The sequence below is a fragment of the Chlorocebus sabaeus genome, chromosome X (assembly GCF_047675955.1).
Source record: "Chlorocebus sabaeus isolate Y175 chromosome X, mChlSab1.0.hap1, whole genome shotgun sequence".
NCBI classification, from domain to species: domain Eukaryota; kingdom Metazoa; phylum Chordata; class Mammalia; order Primates; family Cercopithecidae; genus Chlorocebus; species Chlorocebus sabaeus.
The window spans coordinates 81,520,015-81,538,634 of NC_132933.1; the positions used below are offsets into that span (position 1 = coordinate 81,520,015).

The 18,620-nt window shown below is 44.3% G+C and overlaps 1 protein-coding gene across 7 annotated transcripts in view; it reads right to left on the reverse strand.

The window, feature by feature from the left end:
• Positions 1-17,511, reverse strand: part of TAF1 (TATA-box binding protein associated factor 1) — a 100,300-nt gene extending 82,789 nt beyond the window's left edge. For 4 of the 7 annotated variants that reach the window (XM_073013576.1, XM_073013578.1, XM_073013575.1 and 1 more), the window contains exons 1-13: positions 17,207-17,510; positions 16,079-16,193; positions 15,523-15,639; positions 8,632-8,751; positions 6,732-6,973; positions 6,092-6,310; positions 5,461-5,679; positions 4,889-5,096; positions 2,493-2,669; positions 1,813-1,940; positions 1,612-1,719; positions 1,316-1,489; positions 373-546 (exon numbers count right to left, since the gene is read on the reverse strand). In XM_073013576.1, coding sequence (XP_072869677.1) covers positions 373-546; positions 1,316-1,489; positions 1,612-1,719; positions 1,813-1,940; positions 2,493-2,669; positions 4,889-5,096; positions 5,461-5,679; positions 6,092-6,310; positions 6,732-6,973; positions 8,632-8,751; positions 15,523-15,639; positions 16,079-16,193; positions 17,207-17,386 — 2,181 coding nt within the window. In that variant the 5' untranslated portion in view covers positions 17,387-17,510. Of the gene's footprint in view, positions 1-372; positions 547-1,315; positions 1,490-1,611; positions 1,720-1,812; positions 1,941-2,492; positions 2,670-4,888; positions 5,097-5,460; positions 5,680-6,091; positions 6,311-6,731; positions 6,974-8,631; positions 8,752-15,522; positions 15,640-16,078; positions 16,194-17,206 lie in introns of all 7 variants that reach the window. The other 3 variants (XM_073013577.1, XM_037988914.2, XM_037988913.2) reach the window with 3 other exon arrangements.
• Positions 17,512-18,620: the final 1,109 nt, after the last annotated feature.

Sequence of the window (18,620 nt, forward strand, 5' to 3'; positions counted from 1 at the left end):
TGCATTATACTTACCAGTTGGGCATCCCAAATCTGGAAATCCAATATGCTCCAATGAGTATTTCATTTGAGTATCATGTTAGTAGTGCTCAAAAAGTTTTGGATTTTTACTTCGAATTTTGAGGTTTGAGATGCTCAACATGTTTTAACTACAAAACAGGTACCACTCCTTTCTCCCATGAAATTTATGGTATATGTTCACAGATTACCAGTAGATCTCTAACTACAGCTATGTTAATAACAAAAAGTTTGTACATAAGTTTGCAGTTTGTCTTACTACAGCTACATTAATAACAAAAAGTTTGTACATAAAAGTTTATGGAAGCATAAGCAGAATTATGTGTGGAAAAAAATTTTCTGAGCAGAGACTCACCCGTTTATAATAGTTCTTTATCTTGGTTGCCATGCCAACCTGCATCATTAAGGGTCCATTTTCCTCACTATATTCTGCAAGAATAAGATCTCCATCTTTGCCTGTGAGGTCCTGAGGTGTGCGCATAAAAAACATCTCTCCACCACCTGAAGCTTGCCTCTCTTGTTCTCTCATCTGTCCAGAACAAAGAAAATACCATCTAGCTCCTGACAGGATAACTACTACACACAATGATGTTGTTCAATCTGAGACAAACACACCAAAAAGATTTTATCTATTTTTCAAACTACTGTAAAGTCCAAACAATAGTACAGTCAGCCCTCCATATCCATGTATGGTTCTGCATCCGTGAATTCAACCAACCATAGATAGAAAATATTCAGAAAATACAACTGTATCTGTGCTGAACAGGTACAGACTTGTCTTGTCATTATTCCCTAAATAATAACAGTGTAACAACCATTCACATAGCATCTACATTGGAGTAGATATCATAAGTAATCTAGAGGTGATTTAAAGTATAGGAGAGGATGTGCACAGGTTATGTGCAAATATTATGCTATTATATCAGAAACTGGAACATCTAAAGATTTTGGTATCCAGAGGAGGTCCTAGAACCAATCTCCCAGAGATACCTAAGGACTACTGTACTACGAACACTTATCCCACGTTGCTGTTTATATTTTGCCTTTTTTTTAACCTTTACCTTTCTATAGACTTTGCTGGACGGTTTTTGAAAGATGCAGTCATTGTGACACCTCACCTTTAAATATTTTCACAGCATCACCTAACAATAAAGACATTCTCCTAAATAAATAAAATAACATTCTATCACATCTGAGAAAGTAACCAACTCCCTGATAGAATCTAATATCTGGTACATTTCCCTAATTTATACCCCAATATCCTTTATAGCTGTTTTCTAACCAGAATTCAATTATACCTTGGCCTTTTTTTTGATGTGCTTTAGCAAAGGTTGGACTGAGTGGGGACCTGGCTGAGAGAGTGCACCAAATGAGTACTTTTTCAGAGGTGGGCGATGGAACTGCCGGAGTTTGATGGGCCCCATGTGGGTGGGAAAGAAGGGCTGCCGTAATTCCACAGCAGGAATTGAATGCTAAAACAGGAAATAGAAGGGTTAAAATTAGCTAATTCCAGCCTAAGCAAGATTTTCCCATATCCTCCGTCAGAACAAAGCCATGGGGTTCTCCTCTACCACAGAAAAGACACTATTTGTACCTGGATAATATTCCCTCCAAAGGTGCCTCGAAGACCCTGTTGCTTGGGGTAATAATACTCATCATTGGAGAGATTCCATGGATCTTTCACTTCTGGCTGAGACATGTTCTAATGATAGATAATCAAACAAATCTTGGTCAGACTATCCTTCTCTATTACCTTTGTTCCTCTAAACGCCAAGCCCCTTTTTTCTTCACACACCTGCTGTGGTTCCTCCTTGATGACTCCTGTTTTCCCTAAGAGAATTCGACTCTTCTTCAGAGATGATTCCTTCTTACTCTCCTTGGAGGGGGAGTTAGAGGTGGCCTCTTCCTTCTCATCAGGAATTTCTGAGAATAAAACAAAGATCACTTGAGTTGCTCTCCCTGAAGATTCACCTTTCCTACAGACAAGTATCCAGTTTTCTTCTTTTTTAAGGTGATGGATGTCCCAATGAAGTTCTTAACTAGATCTTTCATCCCACCCCAGGTAACTTCTAGTCCATGATTTACTAACTGAACTACATGCTTGACATCTCAAAGGTATTACTGACATTCCTACATGAGTTTTCCCTAGGGAATACACAAATAATAAAAACTAACAGCTACAACTTTGCTCTCTCTGAAACTGCTACCTAGAAGTTTCCAGTCCATGATTCACTAACGGAACAAACTATGCTCCTGACATCTCAAAGTTGCAACTTTCCAATATTCCTACATGAGTGTTCCCTAAGCATATACACAAATAATATAAACTAACAGCCAAAACTTTGCTCTTTCAAGCCACTACCTATAAGTTTCTAGTCCTAATTTTCTCCAACCCTTCTGATTTCCTCCTGCCTGTTGAACATTAACAGCAAGTTGTCAAAGGAGAAGGAACACTGGCCTCTGCCAGTAATATACCCAAAATGAGGTTCTCATCATTGGGATCAAGTGTCAAAACAGGAGGTTCCAACAGCCGGGGCATGGCCTGAGCATCCCAAATGATATTGTCCTCCCAGCGTCCATACACCAGATCCTCATTGTCAATGGGAAAAATGGAGTACCAAGGTTTGTCATCATCAAGGGTGGCTGCAAAACCTAGTCAAAGTGCAAGGAGGAAATAGTAACAGAGAAAACATTTATGCCCCTTTCAATCAAGATTCTGGCAAAGATTTTTTATGAGTAACATGAGTAATGTGAGTTACTCATGTGCCCACTGAAAAGGAACCTACACAGCGCATTTCTCACTTTAAAATAATGTTGCAGGCTGGGCGCGGTGGCTCACACCTGTAATCACAGCATTTTGGGAGGCCAAGGCAGGTGGATCACTTCAGGTCAGGAGTTCAAGACCAACCTGACCAATATGGAGAAACCCCATCTTTACAAAAAATACAAAAATTAGCTGGGTGTGGTGGCACATGCCTGTAATCCCAGCTACTCAGGAGGCTGAGGCAGGACAGTCACTCAAACCTGGGAGGCAGAGGTTGCAGTGATCTGAGATCGTGCCATTGCACTCCAGCCTGGGCAACAAGAGTGAAATTCTGTCTCAAAAAATAAGTAAAAATAAAACAATGTTGCAGTCAAAAATGTTCATTGCAACACTGTTTACAATAGTTGAAATTTAAATAACCTAAATGTTTAAGAAGGAATTGCTTAAATTATAGTAAATGATACAGTAAAGTATGCTAACAATAAATGGTAATAAATTTTATTAACAAATGCAACATGTATCAGTAAATTATGAAACATTCATAGTAATAATACACAACCCATAAAGTGGGCAGAATGGAAAGGAAAAAACCTATTTCTTAGGTTTTAAAAATCAGACATTTTTGTATCCGGGTGCGGTGGCTCACGCCTGTAATCCCAGGACTTCAGGAGGCCAAGGCAGGCAGATCACTTGAGGTCAGGAGTTCAAGACCAGCCTGGCCAACCTGGTGAAACCCCATCTCTACCAAAAATACAAAAATTATCTGAGCACAGTGGTGCACACCTATAATTCCAGCTACTCAGGAGGCTAAGGCACAAGAATCACTTCAACCTGGGAGGCGGATGTTGCAGTGAGCCAAGATCGTGCCAACACATTCCACCCTGGGCAACAGAGACTGCTTTCTCAAAAAAAAAAAAAAATTTTGTTTTTCCTCCAAAATGTAGAAGTAATCCAGCTTTCTATGTTTATGCAGTCTGCTTTTTTTCATTTACACTAATAAGATATCATATATGTTGTTTCATATCTTCTTTCTTTCCATTTAAAATGAGTTTCTCAAGCCAGGTGTGGTGGTGTGCACCTGAAGTCTCGGCTACTTGAGAGGCTGAGGCAGGAGGATCACCTGAGCCCAGGAGTCCAGCCTGAGCAACATAACAAGACTCTACCTCTACAAAAAAATAATAATTTAATTAAAATAAAATGAATGAGTTTCCCATGTCATTAAACATTTTTATAAAGAACACAATATTATTTATGTGGCTGGGTCGGGTGGCTCTTGCTTGTAATCTCAGCACTCTGGGAGGCCGAGGCAGGAAGATCGCTTGAGTCCAGGAGTTTGAAACTAGTCTGGGCAACAAAGTGAGGCCCTGTCTCAATAATAAATAATAAAAAATGAAAGAGAGAAAAATATTTATTAAGTGAAAAGCACAGTACACAAAACTATACATATAGAAATGAGCTCAACTACATACACACAGAGAACACTGAAAATACACCAAAAATTAACAGTTGATAATCTCCAGATAGATTACCAGTGACTTTTTTTTTTAACACTATACTGTATTTTCAAAGTGTTTTACATGAATCATGGCATACCTTAAAAAAAAACACACAAACCTATTTAAGGAGAAAAAAAGGAAACTAGAATTCTAAATACAAAGGGACTTGGGAAACAAAAATATACTATAAAGTACCATTATAGTTCAGAAAGATCTTTAACTTCAGGCCAGGCGTGGTGGCTCATACCTGTAATTCCAGCACTTTGGGAGGCTGAGGCGGGTGGATCACCTGAGGTCGGGAGTTCAAGACCAGCCTGACCAACATGGAGAAACTCCGTCTCTACTAAAAATACAAAAATTAGTCAGGCATGGTGGTACATGCCTGTAATCTCAGCCACTCCAGAGGCCGAGGCAGGAGAATCGCTTGAACCCGGGAGGCGGAGGTTGCGGTGAGCCGAGATTGCACCATTGCACTCCATCCTGGGCAACAAGAGCGAAACTCTCTCTCAAAAAAAAAAAAAAAAAAAAAAAAAAAAAACACAGCTAGGCCCACTTATGGTGACTAAGATTAAGGGCAGTATATGCTGGACACAGCTAGCACAGAAGCACACCTTGCTGAACATTGTAAGCCATCGCATTCCTAGTCATGCTAGAAGGAAGCCAGCCTGCTAGGCTTGCACGCTGAGGTTTTGTCCCTTTGTGTTTGACATCCTCCCCATCCCAGATGATATCATCCTCCCAATGCAGCTGTGTCACCATCAGGAAGTTTTCATCAGCCAGAAGATCAGTGCCATTGTTTTCCTCAAGTTTCCTAAATTCCTGGGTAAGTAGGGAAGAAAAAACACACCCTCGATTGGTCACTGGTCAAAGTTTACACTCCAAATTCCACATTAGAGATACAGACACATCGTAAGTGGTCCTTTACTTGAAACAACCACTTGATAACAGAGGAATATTTGCCTCTTCCCACTCCTAGTCTGGCACAGCACTCACTTCACAAACAGAATCCTTAGTATAGGACCTAGCTACCAGGGTGATACACCATACCAAATAAAAGGCTGAGACACCTCAATCTCCCACTAAAGAAACCCCACCCAATATCTCCCAAATTAAAAAGTAAAGTTAGTAAAAGTAATAGGACCTGAGTACACTGATTCCTTTCTTACATACCAGTGTTGCTCACCTCTATCGTTCTAGATTTTATCACAGGTTCATGTTCTGTCTTTCTCAGTTTGAAGCCATAGTCAAACCCACTGCCATCTTCAGGGACACCCAGCATATCGTACCACAGTCGGGCAGGCCCGTAACGCCACTCAGCCACTCTTGGCTTGGTATCTGTCACTTTATCTATATCTCCAGTTGACTGGGAAAATTTGGACTCCACAGGAGCCATCATTGTGATCTGTAACAGAAAAAAATAAGTAGAGCAGGGAGAATTTCCTGATCCCAGCTGTCCTAAGGCTATAGAGAGTTAACAGTCAGGAGGGGAACTTAGACAAACTGAGGATGATTTACCTGGAGTTAAAATGTAAACAATGGAGATGTATCATAGCACATTCCGCCTATCGATCAAACCTTATTCAGCAGCATATCACCATCTACCCCTCTCATCCCCGCCTACCCCACCAAACATTTTTCTTTTACAGTAGGGAAGGGGCAGCCGCTGAGACTGAACCCATGATTACTCATTGAGAATTAGCACAGAATTCTATCTGCTATGGTGTTATTTACAATTTAGACATAAACTAGAGAGAATTCATTGAATTCATTTGTTCCTCTCCTAAGCCTTAATCTCAGGTCTCCATTTTGCCTACTTCATCATCAGAGAGACACTGCTCTGGAGGTGGTGGTGGAGCGTAGTCGTAGTTCCACAAAGACTTCTGGCTGACTTCTGATTCTACTGAGCATTCCACCTCCTGGATCTGCTCTTCTTGTATCAGCTCACGGTGCTTCTTCTTCCTCTTTCTCCGAGCACTCCGCCAAACAGATGGGACATTCTTCCCTGGTCCAAAAAGACGTAGGAAGCGTAACACCTAGAACACAGAATACATTACTATGACAGAGACTCAAAGTCAGATACGAAAACAGCAGCATCTGGGCCTGAAAATGCCCTTGAGAGATCTATTCAAATGCGGGGGAGAAATAAAGGAGTGTTGCATTCAGACTTACAGCATCTAACAAGAAAGTAAAGAAGCGTTCCTTAATAATTTGGACTAGTTCTTTTAAGGTAACAGGGAAATTTCCAATGAGAACAGCATAAATCACATTTACTATCAATATATACAACTTTAAAAAAAAGACCTAATACAGTGTGAAGAACTCTTATATAGCCAATAGTATGTCACTGAGTAAGGAAACCCTTAGGTCTATTCCATACTCAGCATCTTAACAACGAAACTCATTATTTGGAAGAGGTCGGTGGTTTGCAATCTGGGCATTCTCCATACAATGTACCTTTCCAGGTCGAAATTCTGGAAACAGTTCTGTGACACTTGGCAACAGCTTGGTGGCATCATGTTGCATAATCCCAGCCAATGGAAGGGTCAGCTTTCCATCCTCAGATTCTGCCTGTGTTGCTTCCTGAGATCCCATCTCAGATTCTGAGTCAGAGGAACTACTGAAGTCCACTTTCTCTGAGGCCAAAGAGGAAGGGGCAATGATGGAGGGCAAGATGATGCCTTCTCCATTTTCAGACACTGCAACAAGGAAGAGAAACCCCTTTGGCATGTAACTGTGAATGTATTTCCTCAAATTCCGCAAACACCCACTTTTAGGCTATACACATGGCTCAATGCCAGGAGATATAGGCCCAAGCACCCAAATCATAATACTAGTATGCAACCCAGAAAACTCTTCTAACTCATTATCTCCCATCATCCCCCAACTCACCACGTACCTGGTACCCTAGGGTTGTGATGAGAAAACAAACACTATTACTAGGTTTACTACTTTCGGTGTTTTTTTTTTTGAGACGAGTCTTGCTCTGTCGCAGAGGCTGGAGTGCAGTGGTGAGATCTCAGCTCACTGAAACCTCTATCTCCCAGGTTCAAGTGACTCTCCTGCCTCAGCCTCCTGAGTAGCTGGGATTACAGTCATGCGCCACCACGGCTGGCTAAATTCTTGTATTTTTAGTAGAGATGGGGTTTCACCGTCTTGGCCAGGCTGGTCTCAAACTCCTGACCTCAAATGATCTGCCCGTCTCCACCTCCCAAAGCGCTTGGATTACAGGTGTGAGCCACCACGCCTGGCCCTACTTTCTGTTAAGTAACCAATATTGTAACCAATGTTGTGACCAATAGCAAAATTATGTAATACTTTATACCACTGAGGTAGTCCTAGTTCAGAGACCCATGAGCTGGAGAATCTTTTTAAGCCCACAGGACAACATTAAGATTCTTTGGCATAAAGAAGATCTATGGAACAGCTGACATTTAGCAGACTGTTAAAAAGAAATGGCTTAGAACTCCAACAGGAAGAATTTAGGTAAATGCAAGCCTCAACATACAGGTCAATCAAACACACTGCTCTTCCCCAATTTTCAAGCCTAGGACAGTTACTGTTATAGGAATAGGTAAGATAAACACTGAAGACTCTACCAGCCTTTGAAATCTCTGAATATCTGGTAGTTGACACTATCTGATTTATCAACATTCCAGGGCACCTTCCTTAACCACTTCACTGAAAATAAAGCCATCTAAACAAGTAGTTTCTAAATACCAGTATACAGATCAGTTGTATCATAAATTACTTAAGAAACTCTTTAAAATTCTTGGGTTCGGCAGGGCGCAGTGGATCACACCTGTAATCCCAGCACTTTGGAAGGCCAAGGCAAGAGGATCACTTGACATCAGGAGTTCCAGCCCCTTCTCTAGAGACTGAGGCACAAGAATTACTTGAACCCAGGAGGCAGAGGTTGCAGTGAGCCAAGATCGTGCTACTGCACTCCAACCTGGGCAACACAGCAAAACTCTTTCTCAAAAAACAAAAAAAAATTAATTAATTAATTTAATTTAATTCCTGGACTCTACCCAAGATCTTCTGAATCAGGTTCAAGGGGTGAAAGTCAGGTATTGGGTTTTTTTTGTTTTTTTTTTTTTAAAGACTCTAAGTGATTCTGATGGGTAACCAGATTTGAGAACCACTGACTAAACTACTATATATTGAGCACGTTAAAATACTGTTGCCAAATGTTTTAAAACTTCCCTTTAATACAAAAATTTGAGATTGTATGAATTATTTCTAGAAGTTTTGTCCTTTCGTATAAGCTTAAGTTTGTCCCTTACGTGTGAGCCACAAGACTGGACTTATGAATGGAAACTTGCTCCTAACACAAAAGTAGACAATCTCTACTTACCACCAGTAACAGCATCCTGGTCCTTATCCTTCTTCATTGGTCCCGGGGGTGGAGGTGGAGGAGGCATCAACTTGCAATCAATGTCTTCACAATCAGCATCATAGTCATCTTCATCATAATCTAATAAAACCAAGAACATGATCTCCTCAGTATCCAAAATATTACACAACCGCCTTAAGCTTCCTTGCCACTCAATTTTTTGGTTTTTTTAAGATGGAGTCTCACTCTGTTGCGCAGGCTGGAGTATAGTGGCACAATCTCAGCTCGCTGTAACCTCCACCTCCCGAGTCCAAGTGATTCTCCTGCCTCAGCCTCCTGAGTAGCTGGGATTATAGGCATGCGCCACCACGCCTGGCTAATTTTTGTATTTTTAGTACAGACAGGGTTTCATCATGTTGGTCAGGCTGGTCTCAAACTCCTGACCTCATGATCTGCCCGCCTCGGCCTCCCGAAGTGTTGGGACTACAGGGCCACTCAATAATTTAAAGCACCCCATGAAGCACTATCCATATCCCTTAAGAACACACAAGTGAAAAAAGCAAGGTGAGGGCCAGGCATGATGGCTCACACCTGTAATCCCAACACTTTGGGAGGCCAAGATGGGCAGATGGCTTGAGCCCAGAATTTTAAGACCAGCCTAAACAACATGGAGAAACCCCATCTCCACAAAAAATACAAAAATTAGCTATGCATGGTAACACATGCCTGTAGTACCAGCTACTCAGGAGGCTGGGGTGGAGGTACAGTTTGAGCCTGGGAGGTCAAGACATTGACGAGCAGTAATCGTGTGACAGAGCAAGACCATGCCTCAAAATATTTTACATATATATATCTGAAACATAGCTTTAGCCTTTAGAAAGAGATGACGTCAAGGTGCAAGTCAATTGCTATAACATGAATAATACCTCATACAAGACATGATGGCTGGGCACGGTGGCTCACGCCAGCACTTTGGGAGGCTGAGGTGGGCAGATCACCTGAGGTCAGGAGTTCCGAGACCAGCCTGGCCAACATGATGAAACCCCATCTCTGTCAAATACACAAAAATTAGCCAGGAGTGGTGGCATGTGCCTATAATCCCAGCTACTCAGGAGGCTGAGGCACAAGAATCACTTGAACTGGGAGGTGAAGGTTGCAGTAAACCGAGGTCGCGCCACTGCACTCCAGCCTGGGTGACAGAGTGAAACTGTGTCTCGAAAAGTAAATAAATAAATAAATAAATAAATAATCATACAACATATGAAAGAGCTTCCAAGAGCTGTTTGAAACCTTTGCTCCTTTCCTGACCATATCTTTTTTAGAATTTTCATACTGGGCCGGGCACAGTGGCTCGCACCTGTAATTGCCAGCACTTTGGGAATCTTCTCCCTCTGTCAGTTTCCCATAAGACTGGTCTTTCTTCTCATCTCTCAAATGAGAGATGGCACAGTTTTTCTATCTATCATCTGCAGTTTTTTACTCTTTTCATGGCCCTTTAGCCATTGGCATCACTCAAGATTTCATCCTGAAGACTCTGCTTTTATTCCCCTGCACATTCCCTATTCCCTTTCTCAAGAATCACCTTCGCCTGGATTAAACCCAAATATACATATGCGGCCTTAATTTACCTCCTCGGGCTGGGCACAGTGGCTCACGCCTGTAATCCCAGCACTTTGGGAGGCTGAGGCAGGTGGATCATGAGGTCAGGAGATCGAGACCATCCTGGCTAACACGGTGAAACCCCATCTCTATTAAAAATACAAAAATTAGCTGGGCGCAATGGCAGGCGCCTGTAGTCCCAGCTACTCGGGAGGCTAAGGCAGGAGAATCGCTTGAACACAGGTGGCAGAGGTTGCAGTGAGCCAAGATCACACCACTGCACTCCAGCCTGGGTGACAGAGGGAGACCCTTGTCTCAAAAAAAAAAAAAAAAAAAAAAAAAATTTACCTCCTCTACAATTCCACAACTCTTCTGCTTCGTAAAGAATCTTTCTACTCAGATATTTAACAACTGTACCTTATAAAACACTGAAATATCCTTTATCTCTTTTAAATTTCCTATCAATATCACATCCACATGCATTCTCCCAGCTTATGACTTTAGTCCACTGTCTCCTTCATCAATCTCGTGACCCCCAATATACATTTGTCCAGTTGATCATTACAAATAGTAAGTGTAGGGCCAGCGAGGTGGCTCACACCTGTAATCCCAGCACTTTGGGAGGCTGAGGCAGGCGGATTGCCTGAGTTCAGGAGTTCAAGACCAGCCTAGGCAACATGGTGAAACCCAGTCTCTAATAAAATTCAAAAAATTAGCTGGGAGAGGTGGCACGGGCCTGTAGTCACAGCTACTCAGGAGGCTGAGACAGGATAATCGCTTGAACCCAGGAGGCAGAGGTTACAGTGAGCCCTGCCTGTACCACTGCACTCCAGCCTGGGCGACAGAACAAGACTCCGTCTCAAAAAAAAAAAAAAAAAAAAAAGCATAGCAACTTCCTACTATAAAACTTCCATTATGTGCCAGGCATTTCTTGATGTTTTATGTATAATCCTCCCAGTAACACTTCACAACAGGAATTATCCTGAGATATGGAAGAGACTGAATTTTAAGTGACAAAATCACAATACAAGCCTGGTTTAACAACAAAGCCTACACTCTTTCCAACACAATTCCTCACTCACCAAGCCCTGTATTTTATTTATTTTTTTTAATTTTTTTGAGACAGGGGTCATGCTCTGTTGCCCAGGCTAGAGCAGAGGCTTGATCATAGTTCACTGCAACCTCCAACTCCTAGGCTCAAGTTATCTTCCCGCCACAGCCTCCTGAGTAGCTGGGACTATAGGCAACCAAGTCCTATGATACTTTATCAGTATCTTCTAAGTTTGACCCTAGCTATCTTTTTTTTTTTTTTGAGGCGGAGTTTCGCTCTTGTCCCCCAGGCTGGAGTGTCCCCCCAGGCATGATCTTGGTTCACTGCAACCTTCACTTCCCGGGTTTAAGCGATTCTTCTGTCTCAGCCTCCCAAGTAGCTGGGATTACAGAAGTGTGCCACATAGCCGGCCAATTTTTGCATTTTTAGTACAGACGGGGTATCACCATGTTGGTCAGGCTGGACTTGAACTCCTGACCTCAAGTTATCCGTTCTCCTCAGCCTCCCAAAGTGCTGGGATTATAGGCGTCAGCCACCACGCCTGCCCTGACCCTAGCTATCATTTTCTACAATTGTCACCCTACTTCAGACCTTAATAACTTTACATCTCTAGCCTGCAAGAACAGCCTCCAAGTTGATGTGACATTCACTCTTTTACTAATCAAAACCCCATAGCGACAAGTATCACTCTTCTAAAGCATCACAAAGGGAAGCCTCTAAGACTGTAAACTAGCAAAGCAGAAAAAAAGGAAAGTCAACTAATATTGACAAGAGCATTTACCATTATACTATGTGCTTTCACATCATGTGATAAACTTAAATTCTCACAAAACTATTATTAATGTAACTATTATCACCTTTACTACTGACAAGAAAACTGAGGGATTATTACAAATGAGAAATCCAAGCCTCAGAGATTGAGCAACATGCTCACAGTCACACTAAATATGGAGTTGGAATTTGAATCTATGACACTCTAAGCCTAGGACACTTTGACTCCAAAGTCCTTTTCTTTTCATTATACCATCCTGCCTCTCACTCAACCGTCTATGATGGTTTACAATTCCTTATGTCATCAAATCCCAAGTAATACATACATAAAGGTACTGTGAAATTGCTCTATTCTTGGTTCTTGCTATTTGGCAGCATGTTTTCTACTCCTTTCAAGAAAACCTACTGGCTAATTCCCCCCTCTACACACATGACTTGCTTATTTCTAAATATCTCCAAAACTTTAGACAAGCCATGTTTTCAAACCAAAATGAACTGCTGCTCCTTCTCCACCAAACCTTGCCTCACTTTCAAAATTCTACTCAAAATTCACCTCCATGAAAGCTTTATTAGCAATCTACATCCACTTCCAATTATTCCCAAGAAGCACCCTTGTAAATCAAGCCACGCAAAGGAGCCAATGCCAAGGAAGGAAAAAGCTAAGGGTATAGGTGAAGGCACCCCTAGAGGACAAGAGAACTTAGAAATGAGCATCCCAGAGTACTGAGATTCTATCAAATGTAGCATCCTCCTTTTCCAGGAAGTTAGCTCATAAAACTCACCTAGGGAATCTCCCAGCCTTTTCCTTACCATCCCTAGTCAAGACAACAAACACAAACCTGGAAATTATAACTTCTACTGAAAATAATAACTGCCACCATCTCCCCTCAGTCAGGGTGCTCAAAAATGACAGCTATTGACTTACCTATTCTGGCAGCCCATCAAAACTAAATATAACACTCTATATACAGAAACATGAGCTCATAGTTGGTTCGCCTTACTATGAATAATTGTTCTGCATTTATGTATGTCATCTTCCCCACAAGATAACAATATCCTTAAAGGCAGGGCTTATATCTTCTATTTTTCATGGGTTAATTTCCGTATATGCAGTACAGTTAATTCTTTTCATATAAGCAGCACTCAAATCCATAAGCTGTCCCGAAAAAATTAAGTTCAAGTATTTACCAAGGTTTTATTCACATTTATCAGCAGCCTGAAATCTAGTTCGAAGAGGTGGACAATTAATAAATAACGAGCAACTTCATATAAAACTTCCAAGCAGGCCGGGCAGGGTGGCTCACACCTGTAATCCCAACACTTTGGGAGGCAAAGGTGGGTGGATCACCTGAGATCAGGAGTTCGAGACCAGCCTGGCCAACATGGCAAAACCTCATCTCTACTAAAAACACAAGAAAAATTAGCTGGGAGTGGTGGCGCACACCTGTAGTCCCAGCTACTGGGGAGGCTGAGGTGGGAGAATCACTTGAACCTGGTAGGTGGATGTTGCAGTGAGGCAAGATTGCGCCACTGCACTCCAGCCGTGGTGACAGAGAGAGGCTCCGTTGGGGGGGTGGCAGGGGCAGTTTCAGGCAGTGAGAGGCAGAACAGGGCAGTGCAAAGAATGAACTATAAAAAAACTGTGGACCAATAGCTCTAGATTCCAGACTACTAAATTGAATTCCTCAAGTTCCGAAAATGGACTTCATTATCTTTTGAGACAGCGTTTAGCTCTTGCCGCACAGGCTGGAATGCAGCAGTGTCATTTTGGCTCACTGTAACCTCCCCCTCCCTGGGTTCAAGCGATTCTCATGCCTCAGCCTCCCGAGTAGCTGGGACTACAGACGCACGCCACCATGCCCAGCTAACTTTTGTACTTTTAGTAGAGAAGGGGTTTCTCCATGTTGGCCAGGCTGGTCTCGAACTCCTGGCCTCACATTATCTGCCCATTTGGGACTCCCAAAGTGCTGGGTTTACAAAGGCCTGAGCCACCACACCCAGCCAACTTCATTATCTTTGAAACACACCGCCTAGGCGGGTCGCGGTGGCTCACGCCTGTAATCCCAGCACTTTGGGAGGCCAAGGCGGGGTGATCATGAGGTCAGGAGATGGAGACCATCCTGGCTAACACGGTGAAACCCTCTCTCTACCAAAAACAAAAATAAAAATAAAAATAAAAATTAGCTGGGCAAGGTGGCGGGCTCCTGTAGTTCCAGCTACTGAGGAGGCAAAGGCAGGAAAATGGCATGAACCCAGGAGGCGGAACTTGATCTCAGCTCACTGTAACCTCCGCCTCCGGTTTGAAGCAATTCTCCTGTCTCAGCCTCCCGAGTAGCTGGGATTACAGGCATGTAATCCCACACCTGGCCAATTTTCTTCTATTTTTAGTAGAGAAGGGGTTTCACCATGTTGGCCAGACAGGTTTCAAACTCCTGACCTCAAATGACCATGCTCCCCTACAGGCGTGAGCCACCGCACCCTGTGTAAACAATGAACTTGATACCTGCTTGCAAATATGTTTTTTTCTTCTCTGGTATAAGGTGCTACATTATAGAATCAGAACAAGATGCTACATTGCAGAATCAGAACCTCAGACCTAGAAGATAAAGTCAGTAAGTGGAAGGAGTCTTAGGATTTATTTGTAACCTCTAGTAGAAAAGGAAAATTTGAACTTTAGAGAACTTTATAATAAAGTGTGGAATTTTATCAAAAGTAATACAATTAGCTAGTAGTAGACTCTGACTAATTTAACTCAGTTCATTACACGTTGTTTGAGCACTTGTTATGTACTCTAAACTGACAGGAAGTGTGTTTCTTTTTATTTTGAGACGGAGTCTCGCTCTGTCACCAGGCTGGAGTTTAGTGGCGTGATATAGGCTCACTGCAACCTCCGCCTGCCGGTTTGAAGCAATTCTCCTGCCTCAGCCTCCCGAGTACCCGGTATTACAGTCCATGTGCCACCACGCCTGGCTAATTTTGTATTTTTAGTAGACCGAGTTTCTCCATGTTTGTCAGGCTTGTCTCAAACTCCCGACCTCAGGTAGGTAATACGCCCGCCTCGGTCTCCCAAAGTGCTGGCGTGAGCCACCACGTCCTGCCTTAGTTCACTGTTTATGTATGACCTTGCATCCCTCTTGAACTATCAATTCCTTCAGGGCAAAAACTGAATTTGTTTCATAGTTTCCAACTTTGAAGTGCATCTCACAAACCCCTGCAAGTATTCAAATACCAGATGACAAGGAAGCTACTTGTCATTAACCAAGAATTCATGACTGAACAGTATGAGGAATAACCACGAGTACAGTTAACACTGGCCAGAACAAAAAAAGATAGCAGCTACTTGGAACTCAGCTGACAAAGGGAGAGGAGCAAAGCAAAGGCATAGAGAGCAGGAACAATGGCAGAAAGCAGGCATGGAAACCAGAGCCCAAACTGGACTATACAGCAGGATAATGCACTGGAATGTTCAAGCTAATACACCAAAGAATCACCTGAGTGGCAAAGGGGCTGCAAGCTCCCCATTGTCTGCTGGTATCTTCGGCTTTCGTCTTCTGCCACCTCGTTGATGTCTGAATAGTCCACAGCATCTTCTGTACTCCTAATCCACCCTATGAAAAAGCAGGGAGAATCGCAACAACAGTAAGTGACCCTCACTCCCTCAGGTAATTCCCATTTAAAAGTACATGTACAGGCTGGATGTGGTGGCTCACGCCTATAATCCCAGCACTTTGGGGGGCCGAGGCGGGCGGATCACCTCAGGTCAGGAGTTCGAGACCAGTCTGACCACTATGATGAAACCCTGTCTCTACTAAAAATACAAAAATTAGCCGGGCGTGGTGGTGCGCGCCTGTAGTCCCAGCTACTTGGGAGGCTCAGACAGGAGAAATGCTTGAACCCGGGTGGCGGAGGTTGCAGTCAGCCGAGATCGCCCCACTGCACTCCAACCTGGGAGACAGAGCAAAACTCCATCTTACACACACATAAAAGTACATATATAGTAGGTGGCTAGCCTCCTCCCCCACCTACTCCTCACAACCCAGACTTCACCTTCATCATTTACCAAGGCACCGTCAGTCCCGGTCAATTCTTCATTTGCCGTGAGTTCAGTGATCAGGCTGCCCAGCCCCAAAGCCCCCAAGCCTGCCAAGTGCTTCTTACACTCCTGAAAAAGGGACAGCACCAGAGTCGAAGACAACAACTAAACCTACGATTCCCACACCAGAAAGGCTTATTTCCCTGGTCCACAACAAAGTCACAAATCCACATGAAAAATGACTGTGCAGTGTGCCAAAAGGAGTAACACGTTCAGGAACTGCAATATCTATCTACCAAACTTCGCATCGATCAGACCCTTTATTAAAGCACCACAGCCAACTGCATCGCCTACACTTTAAAATACAATACTACGAGAGAAGACGAATCAAAGAACTACCAAGACTGAACGAATGGAACAGTCGTTCTCGGAACCAGGGCCAAGGCAGGGTGATGAGCGGGATTGGAGGCGGCTAGACGGGGCTCGTTCGGGCCGTTTCGCATGGGCCTGTGGCACAGTAGGGGCCACAGCGGCCGACAGCTTCACCCCTCAAGAAAACTGGCCTAAGTGAAGGCGGGGTAGTTTCACGAGGGCGCAAGACACTATTTCACGGATGTCAGTGAAGACGCTGGGAGAACTACCTATAAGGCGCACTGGGACCAGGAGGCCCTCCTGGGTGCTGAGAACACCCCATTGTCCTAACCCTGGGGCCAGAACCAAACGAGCGGGGGGCAGGTCCTGTCCAGTCCTCCGGCTCTATAGAGCCATCTCAGCCTAGCGATGTCAGAGGGGTAGGCAGTGTCAAGAATCTCCAAGCAGGTTACGGGTGGGAAGCCATCTCATTAGGCAAAACAAGCATGTGTCCTACTGTCTGGTCGGCAGAGCACTAGCTCCAAAGCCACCATTCCCTACGCCCCTGGCCCCGGGCTCGCCTCGCCTCGCGCTCTCTTCTGCCCACCCTCCCCCAGAACTGATCACTCCCACGCGACGCTGCTTCCGCACCCACGAGGGCGGGATCCTCCTCCCCGGCGTTAACTGCGCCCCGTTCTCGCTGCCTGAGCACCCTCTGCTTTCCTCCCTGCACCTCCTTCCTCTGCTTAGCCGCACCCTCCCCAGCCCTACCCCCACGCCCACCCCCTCACATCATCCAAGACGCTTTCCCCCTCCAGCTGCCCGGCTCCATTGATGTTGCCGAAGAGGAAACCCGCTAAAGAAAATGGGCCGCCTCCGGCGGAATCTTCGTCGCTGTCCGTGTCTGACATGATGGCGGCAGCAGTGATGGTACCTGCTGCCCGCAGCAGCAAATCGCAGCCGGGTCCCATAGACCGGAAATAAAACAACAGTCGCACAGAAGTGACTTACTGAGCTCCCTTACCCTACCAGCCTCTACCGGAAGCTGAATAAAGGTGGGGAGGAGAAGGGAGGGGAAGGGAGGGGAAGGGAGAGGAGGGGAGGGGGAAGGGGGCAGATGGGAGGGAGGAGGGGGAGGGGGGAAAAAACCCGGAAAGACCGGCTATCCTAAGAGAAAGAAGTAACTACTTTACTAACGGCTTTTGATTCGACGCTACGGGATCAGGAGGGTGGATACGTGGAAAGCGGTTGGTCAAAGAAAATATTCAGTCCCGCCCGCTCCCAATGCTCTGTGCGCGAGCTTTCTCACGGCACCGAATTAGAGCAATGGCTCTTCCTCCAGTCAGAAGGAGCTGTTCGGGTCACGTGGCTTACGCTCTGGCAACCTCGGGTTCCTGTGCCACAATACCCGGAAGTAGGGATAAGAGCCGGTCTTTGTGCTGCCTGCAATTTCACCGCTTCTTCCCAAGGAGAGCCTTAGCGTAAATTATACGGGCATTCCCCAGCTATGCTGAAGGTATCTTTGCAGGTTACTTGTTTTGAGTTGACATTTTTCCCTAGAAATTGATTTTTTGACCAGGCGCGGTGGCTCAGGCCTGTAGTTCCACCACTTTGAGAGGCCGAGGTGGGAGGATCGCTTGAGCCCACGAGTATGAGGCCAGCGTGGCAAGAAAGCGAGACTCCATCCCTACACAAAATCTAAAAAATTAGCCAGATGTGGTGGCCAGTTCCTGTAGTCCCAGCTATTGGGGGGTCTGAGGTGGGAGCCAGGAGTTGGAGTCTGCAGTGACCTGTGATCGGGCCACTGCACTCCAGCCCGACTCAAAAAGACTTTTTCCCCCAACGTTTTATTTCGGAAAATGTGAAAGTTTAGTAAAATGAACAGCTGACTCTTAACCTAGACTCACAATTGTTAACATTTTGCTAGGATTTTTGTTTTTCTAAACCATTTACGGGCATCTTGTTCTTCACTCCTAAAAATGAGCGTCTTAACTACGGAACCAAAGTACCTTTATCACATCTTTAGGAAGTAAGTCAATATTATTTAACAAAGAGTCCGCACTTAAATTTCCCCAGTTGTCCTAGTTGGGACATTTTACGGGGTTTCGTCATGTTGCACAGGCTGGTTTCAAACTCCTAGGCTCAAGCAATCTGCTCGCTTCAGCCTCCCGAAGTGCTGGGATTACAGGCGTGAGCCACCACGCC